Raw genomic sequence first — 10,383 nt, 5'->3', positions numbered from 1 at the left:
TTTTAATATTACATGGATGAAGTATATATTGGTCTATTATTGTGTTACCACTGTAACTTTTTCAGTAACTTTTAGCTGTCCAGATTTTTTTGCCCATTTTTCGGTATCCATTAATTTAAAGCGTCTACTACGTGGCACTAGTTACTTTACATTCAGCTCCTTCATTGAGTTTTTGTAAATTATTCCTTTTTAAGAAAAAAAAATCTTGTAACTAATGGGATTTTTTGACCGTGGTCTAGAGATCCAGTTTGAGCAAATTGAATTATTTTATGAGAAAACGTTAGACCACAATTACATTTTTTGTAATATTACAAACGTTAGACAACAGTCTAATATTTTATCTGTAAGGTTGAACAATATATGAGCAAACATTAAAATCAAATTTAATATTATCCGTAGGGGTAATTTTTCAAAAGTTATATTTGTATAATTTTGAAAAATAAGAAATAAATCTAAATAATAAACTAAAAAAGATATTTGCTTAAATTAGCTAAGACTATAAAGATGACGCTCTATGTTGGAGTGTTTGCCACGGGCTGTCGTTGCTAGTAAGTAAATAAACAACACAAACACAACAATAATGTGTTGGTAATTAGTTGACCTAATTGCATTTGTTATTGCAATTAAGACCCCTGTGACATCATCAAGGGTGACACACAAATCTATCTGATCCACTAGAAGAAGAAAGAAACTAAAGAGAGAAGTAGAAGGCGATATTGGTTTTGAAATGAATTTATAACAACTACTTGTTAATTTCATGCAATATGTATTATTTATATGTTTATTCAAACTCATGTGGAACTAGCTTGCTTTCATGCAATGTGCATTTTGTAGTACATTTGACCGAATTGATCATGCATGTAGCTAATTAATTTTTTTTTGCACAATAATCCAAAATTGACATGCTTATTTGTTTGTCTTATTATTTTATTTTATTAACTTATAATATCGAAAAAGTAAATATCCATGCCGCAAGACACGTACACCTTATAATCTCATATTAAGTATTCATTTCTCCGCACGCCGTTACTTTTTAAAACACTAATCTATACAACTCATATTAAATTTTATTAAATACAATTTGATAAGATTACTACAAATTATAACTCAACAACACTGTAGATTAAGGAAGAGGCCTACTATATTGATAAGAAAGAGGGATTTAAAATATGATTAAGATAAAATAGAGTAAAGAGTGAAGTTAAAAGGAAAAATAGAATATGATGGATCATCAAATTGATAAAGAAAGGACAAAGAATTTTTAGCAGAAAGTTCTGAATGACACCCACATGGTAAGCATGATTACTACAAAATAATTATGGCAGAGTTTTTTTGAATGACACCTTAGATGGTTAGACATGATTAATACTAGTAAAAAAATATGGCATGGAAAAAAAGATTTAATTTCGTCTAAATGATAATTGAATAATTCAGTACTCCGATACCTAGAGGGTTTTCTTATCCGATGGAAGTTTCAGTACTAAAAAATTTCCCAAAAAAAAAAAAATGAAAATATTAAATTCAAACCTTTGATCATCAATGAACACATGATCACGTTCGTTTTTTGCTACTAACGGAATCCTTCTTTAGCTGGAGTTAAACATGGTCAGAGACTCAATTGGTAAGTCTAAAAAACAACTCAATCGAGGTAGCAAAATTCGATAGGACTCGACCATTTTTAACCAAGGCCTCCAAAATTAATTAAAATTGCAGGCATAGACTGTCATGTGATGTGTAATTAGATCTTCCAGGAATACTAGCAGAACAACTGGCATCCGGCCTTTGATCTTGGGGGAAGGTCGCCAATATTAACTTGTTATTAATTAGAAGGAAGTTTAGAATATAGTAGAGCATTAGGCATTTCATTTCTAGCAGGAACAGAGAAGTGGAACTTTCATCTATTTCACCACTTGGAAGTCATAATATGATTTAGATCTTGGAGCCTTCATCCTCATGTGTTAGTAAGTATCTTCCATCCACCTGATCCCAATACTTTTGACTTCGTATGTTGAAGCTTAAATATGCTGAACTTGAGTGCCATTAAACCATATCTTTACCTAAGGAATATGCTGTCATTAATCAAAGTAGATGCTAAACCACTTGGTTTAACTCGTGCAATATATATGCTCGTCTCCCCAGTGGCTACGTTCATGTTGTCTCTTAATACTTGTATGCTGACACTCAGACATCCATAAATGCATTGAATTTTGATGCCACCTTTTAATTTGCAGATCATCCATGTGCTGAAAGATTGACTTTTCTTTGTTTTGAAGAGGCAAGGTATCAAATAAAATGCACGAGTGACATTTATGAATACTGAGTTGTCAATATTTATTTTGTCTCCAACAAGATGATCATTCATAAAGATATAGTTACCTAATAGGTTTACATGCACTCAAATTGCTTAACTCGATCGTGGGGGAATAATTTAAAATAAAATAAAAAATAAGAAGAATAGGTGGTGTATGTGATGGTAGGAGGAGGCATGCCACAGACATCGCCTAGTATAGCTAGTTGTCTGTTATTTCTAGATCAAGGCCAGATCCTTTTCTCTAGTCCCCTAGTTCTATATAAAGGAAGCAAAAGCCAGAACATGGAGAACAACTTGAAAACTTAGATTTTGACCTTTCAATAATCTTCTCAAGAAAAAAAAAATGGCTCCCTCGCCTTTGAGATCAAAAACCACACTAAAGCATGCTCGTTCTCGCAGCTTTCCCCCTAGATCTCACCCTATCGTGTCTCAATTCGATGAACACTTGTCTAGAGTAAAATCATCTTCAGAGGCTACGTCTTCTTGCCTTTCATCCTTCACCTGCAGACTAGGTGACCTTGAAAACTTATTTGATTACACGGAAGATTTGCTTCAATTACAACACATTCAACAAGCCATGCCACTAGAGAAGTTGGATGAATTATTAGAGGGGTACCTCAAGGTATTAGACGTTTGTGCCGCCATCAAAAATCTTTTGTCGAATGAAAAGCAAAATAGACAAGACCTTCTTTCAGCTCTTCGTAGAAGACGGACTATGGATGACATTTCTAGGTACCTAACCTCTAGAAAGAAGTCCAAGAAGATGATGCAAAAGCTTCTTAAAGATTTGAAAAGTATAATGAAGAAAAATAACTTCGCATCAAAAAAGCCTGAAACATCGGCTATTGTTGGAGAATTGCAGGATATCCAGTTAGTCACTCTAGGACTATTTAAGGCCTTGTTGTCGTATGTCAATGGAACTGGATCTCAATCAAGTAGTTGGTCAATGCTGTCCAAGATTATGCCCTCGAAAAGTGAGGAAGTAGAAGCCAATGAGTTTGATAATGTTGACGCTGCTTTGTGCTCGCTTCTCAGTCACATTAAGACTAGCAAATACGAAGAATTGCAGAATCAGTTGCGAGAGATGGAGGCAAACATTGAGGTTCTTGAAGAAGGTCTCGAATGCTTCTTCAGGCGCTTAATCAAAACTAGAGTATCCCTCCTTAATATTTTGAATCACTAGCTAGCCAGGAATAGATGTTGCAGCCCAAAGGGCTATATCCAAAAGTTTTGTACTACAGTAACCCGTACATTTTATAATATACATCAAAATGAAATAAATGATCAAGTTCATTTTTTGCTGCTACAAATATCTTTCTTTTTTGAGTCTACTTATTGAATACAATGTCAAATTCTGTTTTTGCTACTGCAACAATCCTTCCCTTTGCTTGAATTAATTCATTTATGTGTTGATTAAATTGGAAATCTAGAGTATTCGGTTAAAATAAATAAATTTAATCCGCCTTGGGTAGTATTACCATAGGCTTTTCTGGCATAATTGGTTTGTACATTAGAAATGGTAGACCAAGACTGTCATTTCATGTATACAGAGTTGTCAAGATTCTCTCTGTTGCAAACTTTTCGACAGCATCAGCAATGTTCGGATGCCTTTCTGTTTAATTAGCAGTTTAAAATTGATATTTTTCCCCCCTTTTGATCAAAAACTTGGCGCAGTATACGGATCTATGGATGACATTGCACAAACATCGCATATGTAGTAGCTTGATACAAATCAAAGTCACTTTACTGTCCATCAGCATGTGGGGATGCTTCCACTATTTGTATGAAATTGAATAAAGTACACGAGTACGATTTATGCCTGTAGTTGTCAAGATTCTTTTTGTCTCTACCAAAAAGATCTTTCATAAAGATACAATAATCTAACAGATCAAATGCGTTCAACATTTTCGACCGCTAGCTTTACAAGTCATGATGCCACGTGAAGAGCGTCAAAAAATTTCGTGAACTGTTGAAAAAAAAATGTCTATACTTTGTATATGAGGAACTATACTAATCATGATCAACAACTGTTATGCTATATTTTTTGACTCTTTTTCAATTTCCTGAATTTACTTTCATTTTACAAATTCAGAATTTCTGCTGATAAGACATAACACATCATCCTGGTAACAACAACTGCTAATAATTGAAAAGTAGACTGCTGGATATATGTATAATCCCCTAATTTTCTTGTTAATAAATGACGAGCACGAGTGTCATTTATGGATACAGAGTTGTCAAGATTCTTTTTTGTCTACAGAGAGAAGATCACCAATGGCAAGACTATAATATATTGTAAATTACTGGTAGACCAAGACTGCCATTCAATGTGTGTAGAGTTAACAATCTTTTGTGCACGTTTGCGTTGATAAATAGTAAGATTATGCTATTCATCTTTGAAGGCTGGGACGGCTTTTGGTTCACAAGATCCATGAAATTGGCAACATTAATTAATATTCAATCGTGCAATGATTTAAAAATAATACTCATGTTTCATCACTAATGGTAGGGGACAGAGCAAAAATATTGTCTAATAGGTTGTCATAAATCAGAGTCATGTTACGTACCCTTCACCCTCCGGGTTCTCATAAATCGAATGAAGTGCGCAAGTGCCATTTATGAGTGAAGAGTTGTCAATATTCTTTTTGTCTCCAACAAGAAGATCACTCATAAAGATATAGTAGCTAGTAGTTTCCTAACAGGTTTGCATGCACTTAACTTGCTAACATGCCATAGACATCGGCGCCTAGAAAAGCTAGTTGGTTGTTAGATCTAGCTCAAAGCCAAGTCCTTTTCTATAGTTCTATATATATATAATTCAAGAGCAAGAAGAAGGAGCAAAACTTGAAAACTTAGATTTTTAGCCTTCGATAATCTTCTCAACTTCATAAAGAGGAAAAATGGCTCGTCACCTTTGAACCCAAAAAACCACACTAAAGCATGCTCGTTCTAACCGCTTCTGTTGGATAATATATACCAAGAACACAAAAATTATATGAAGAAGAACACAAAGATGAAGGCTTGACAATATGAACATCGAATAAAGAATTGAAGGCTTAAAGCACGTGCGAAACGCTTTCCTAAAAATGATATTTGCTCCTTCTCCTCTGCGAGATTGTTATGGGATTACGCGCAAATAGTTTTATGACAAGCGTCCGATCCTGCACTAAGCAAATAGTAAAGAAATTCTATTGGAAAGCAAGAACCTGAACTTATCTTTTTGGAATTGAAGAAGAAAAAATGTTTGCAGAGAAGAAAAATTACTCTATAAACGTTTTTTTTTATATATAGAAATAAGAAGAAGTTGATTTTAAATAGAGTTGCGGTAACCAAAGTATGAAAGGACATACCTTTCATTTAAAAGAACTAGAGTCCGAACCAAAATGCCCCCAAAAAAATAGTTTCCACCAAAATACCCCAACAACAAAAAAAATGTTACGAAAATGCCTTTAGCGCAAGCAAATTATCAAGGCTAAAGAGTTAACGGACACGGCTCCGTTAATCGCTATAGCGCAAGAATTTCATCGCGTTATAGTGCTTTTTATTTTTTTTTCCCGCTTCTTTGGTTAACCCTTCTTTCGTTACACTTTTTAACGTACTTTGACCATAGATTAATCATGCTTCGGGACCCCGATACTTCAATATTTTATATAGAACCCTACTTATTTTTGTGCGATTAATTAGGTAGGATCAACACATCAAGGATACACAAAAGTTCGGATGACCGTTTTAGAGGTTGAAAAGTGCTCGAACGCTATTTTCGTTCAAGGTTCGGTGACATTAGCTTGAAGTTCTTTACGAATACTTAAACTTGTTCATTAATAATTAATCAAAAGTTAGTCAAAATGGCAGCGTTCATGCAAAAAAAAAAAAAAAAAACTTAATTAAATTGCATCACTCATAACCTTGAGTAGATGAAAATACTTAACACACTATTCATTAATAAGAAACCCATGATATATTAAAAATACAATCACAACATTCTTGAAAAAAACTTAACATACTAATTAATACCTAAGAGCATAACGATATATTAAACTTAAAACTAAAATCACAACATTCTTAATCATCATCGCAGTACAAGTCCTCAATATCGTCCTCGAAAAATATTGGCGGTTTCTTAAGACACATCTTTTTCAGAGTGCTTAGTTCTCTACCGGTTGACGATGCTTGTTCTTCGCCAACTTTAGCATGTAAAATCTACATCGTCTTGCCAAGATTCTCCGTTGTTTTCTTTTCTAATCCTTTGCACGGCAAGCTCGCAAGTTTCGCACCTACTTGAGGCATGGTTAAGGAGTACCCCTTGGTATAATTGAGATTTTCCAAGTCACGAACAAGACGTTCTGATTCGGCAAGCCGATGTGACCATTCTCGGCGTAAACCGCAATAATATTCCCGCGGATCTGAATATTTCACACTGCAGAAATCATCATTACGCTCTATAAGAAGGTGGGGATTTAGCTCATCTAGTTTGAAATCACTGGTATCGCTCGAAAAACTGCTATGATTTGAACTCTCATCATCACTGCTATTTGGTTCTTTTGGAAGGAGTAAAGACCAAGCCGAGTTTCTACTACTCGACATTGAATATGGTGTAGTCTAATAACAAAGAAAGTGGCTACTTATATAATTGCAAACCCCCAAGGCCCTGGGGGAGGGGGGGAGGTCTTTATGACCCTACCTACTTACCTTATTGTAAGAAAAATGTTAATCTTCATCGACATTTCACTGGTCCGAATCCCACTTGGATCTAAATCTTGTGCTACCATACATACCATATTCTACCCTATGGTAACGTATTTGCATCCGATTGTTCTCTTCGCGAAAACGATTAAAAGCCAAATTAAACTCTTGTGGAGTTCCGCGAGGCATTGACATAGCACGCTTTTTTGGGCGTTTAAGCCCCATCGACGCTAACTTGTGCTCCAAAGGTCGCAGCCTCCCTAACACGCCAATCCCACTCCTCTCGTCATTTTATTATTGTATTCTCGATTGAATCTATCGTTAGGGTTATTTGAGTAATGAAAATCATCATCATCTAGTTCCCTGTGTCCTACCTATCATTTCAAATATGTTTGCTTCGGAGTGAATGATATAACACGGTTAATATCTCTAAATTGGTCAAAAAATGACATAGTAGCTCAATTTTGTGTGAAATGTTGTGTGGTTGGTAACAACTATTCGTCAAATTACGTTATATAAAGTTTGATTCGAATCATGACGTTTTTTCCGTTTGATAGTTGAGGTGACAATGGCGAAGTTAGTATAGCGCAAAGTCAAAATTATGCGTTATACCGTATAACGAAAGAATTTATCTGCGTTTATACCGTCATAACGCAGTATTTTTTACCGCGCTTAATACATAACGCAGTATTTTCGCGCTATACCGCCGCAATGTAGCATGACGTCGTAAAATAATGCGTTGCGCATCTCTCTCCACACTTATTTGATTAGACGTAACACCGTAATTGCATGCATGCGTTGGTTGGTTATAAATACCGAGTTCGCATAACGCAAAAAAAGTAAAAAAATTCAAAGTTTCATCTAGTTTTTGCGTTTTTGTATTCCTCCTAAATTATTCAAAGTATGGCAGATGTTCCAAGAATTAAAGTTTCTTTATTCTGGGACGGACAAATTATATTCGAGGAAAATAATTTGCGCTATGATTCTTCCCCAAAATACCATGTTAAGTTTCCACTTAACTTAAAATTCTCAAAACTACTCCAAGCCTTGTATAATAGATTACAAGTTAGTAGAAGTGATTTTGATCTAAATATAATTGGAAAATATCCAATGTCATTTACGCCGCAAGGTGTAACTAGTTATGGTCAGTGGTACATTCAAGACGATGAATCGTTGACTGATTTTTTGAAGGCGCCTTATGATTATAGGAAATGCATAACTTTAAACGTCCTTGAAATGTATATAGAGAAGGTACCCATTAATCGACTTGAATTCATGGCTAGGCTCCTCGTCGGGAAGTCGAAGTCACTCAAGCGAACCTACTTATCAACACAATTACCCTGACATGAGTACCTATCAAAGCATTTTGACTAGCCAAATGCCTCTGGATAGTTTAAGTCATCAATTTGACGGCAGTGGTAAATATTCATTCTTTACATTATTATTATTATTATTATTATTATTATTATTATTATTATTATTATTATTATTATTATTATTATTATTATTATTATTGTTATTATTATTATTATTATTATTATTATTATTGTTATTATTATTGTTATTATTATTATTATTATTATTATTATTATTATTATTATTATTATTATTATTATTATTATTATTATTATTATTATTATTATTATTATTATTATGTGTAATGGCACTTGAATGCTACTAATGATGTTGATTATATTATTTAGGGGTTATACACCCGATATGGATCATATCGGACGGTCTCCTCAATCGGATGGATGAATCAAAGTTGGAACATCCTCACCTATCCAACAACTCAAAGCGATGGTCCTTCCTCAAGTTTCTGCAGCTTGATTACTATCAAGACGTCTATTTTTTTTTAACATCAATAGTGTTATTTGATGTGTAGTAGTTAAAACACCCTAATTTCTTGTGCAGGGAGAATATGGTGGTTGCACCAAATTATAGGCAAAGGCGTGCTATGGATGGTCCAGATTATCCGAATTATATAGTGACATCACCCAATGATAGTGAGGAAATACCTAATGCGGAGGAAAGTGACGATGAGCAAAGTGACGACGAGATCGAGGTTGGAACTAATCGTCAACATCAAGTAGAACCGTTGCAAGACATGATGAATGCCCACACACGAGGAGGAACCGAATTCACAAGAACCATTTGAACAAAGAAAGACGACTCTGTTCACCGCAAAGCCAATTTCAACAAAGAAGAGTCGACCCGATTCGGCTGGCATTCCGATGAGATCCCATATCTTGATCATCTTCAAGATCGCCCTAGATGCCTTTGTCTTTACTAGGGACGATGATCATATTCGGCAAAATTTGTGGAAAGAGCCAAAGGATCCGGTAAAACAAAAGGCTCATATTGAAAAAGGATGATTTTCATAAAAAAAACATTGCAAAGTGGTCGTTAAGATTTATTGCATCCAGGGGATGAGGAGTTTAAAGTTGACGATTCCACACGAAAACTTTGGCGATTGTCCGGTGTCGAAAGTATCAAGGCTGCGAATGGATGCTCCGTGGTAAGGAACCGCCGAAAAGATGTGGACTATTTCAAAGTTCTACACAAAGCACACTTCGTGATATGGGTGACCTCCCAGATGATCATTGCAATCTAGATACTAATTTGATTGCGCGTGTATTAGTTGGCGACATTAGAGAGAACCCAAGGTAGCCCCTTCGCCTAAGTTTCTTTTATTTTTTGCGTTAATATAATGTTTCTCGTTGTTATATGCTGATATTTCAAATTTTTCAAAAATTTATTAAAGATCGTATTAGAGCCGTCTTGAAAGTATATAACAAACCGTCACTAGGAGGAAGGCGTATCTGGGCGTAGGCGTGCACATGAAATAGTCTTCGGCAATTGGGAGGGCTCTTTCAAGACGTTGCCGAGATACATGGCGGCTCTACAACACTTCAATCATGGTACCGTTGTTGAATGGAAGCTCAAATCGAAGCCTCGGTGTGCCCTGTGAATATTTTTGATTTTGTATTTTGGGCCTTCAAACCATGCATTGATGGGTTTGCTCATTGTCTACTCGTAATATCAATAGATAGAACACATATGTACGGGAAGTATGACATAAAGTCGCTAATAGCGGTTGGAATGGATGCAAATGGAGCTATATTTTGCAATTGCATGCTAATGAGAGCATTAGTACGTGGAGTATGTTTTCGGGACTACTTAAGGCAACACGTTATTAAGGATCGCACGGGAATATGTGTGATATCGTACGTAAATGCCGGCATATTGCACAATATGTTCAATTTAGGTGGCAACCACCCTTTGCCTACCATCGTTATTGTTTAAGGCATTTGAAGGCAAACTTCCAAAAGGCATATCGAATCCCAAAGACTTTGCAATTGGATGTGGGCTACCGCAACAAAGCATCG

At 35.3% G+C, this 10,383-nt stretch overlaps 1 protein-coding gene across 1 annotated transcript; it reads left to right on the top strand.

Annotated features, from left to right (window-relative positions):
- The first annotated feature begins 2,348 nt into the window (after window positions 1–2,348).
- On the top strand, window positions 2,349–3,640 carry LOC132062867 (uncharacterized). The gene has a single exon (XM_059455343.1). It carries the CDS (start codon window positions 2,655–2,657, stop codon window positions 3,492–3,494), a length of 840 nt encoding a protein of 279 aa, XP_059311326.1. The 5' UTR covers window positions 2,349–2,654; the 3' UTR covers window positions 3,495–3,640.
- Window positions 3,641–10,383: the final 6,743 nt, after the last annotated feature.

Source organism: Lycium ferocissimum, chromosome 7, assembly GCF_029784015.1.
Source record: "Lycium ferocissimum isolate CSIRO_LF1 chromosome 7, AGI_CSIRO_Lferr_CH_V1, whole genome shotgun sequence".
Classification (NCBI taxonomy): Eukaryota; Viridiplantae; Streptophyta; class Magnoliopsida; order Solanales; family Solanaceae; genus Lycium; species Lycium ferocissimum.
This window is presented reverse-complemented; position numbering and strand designations above follow the sequence as displayed.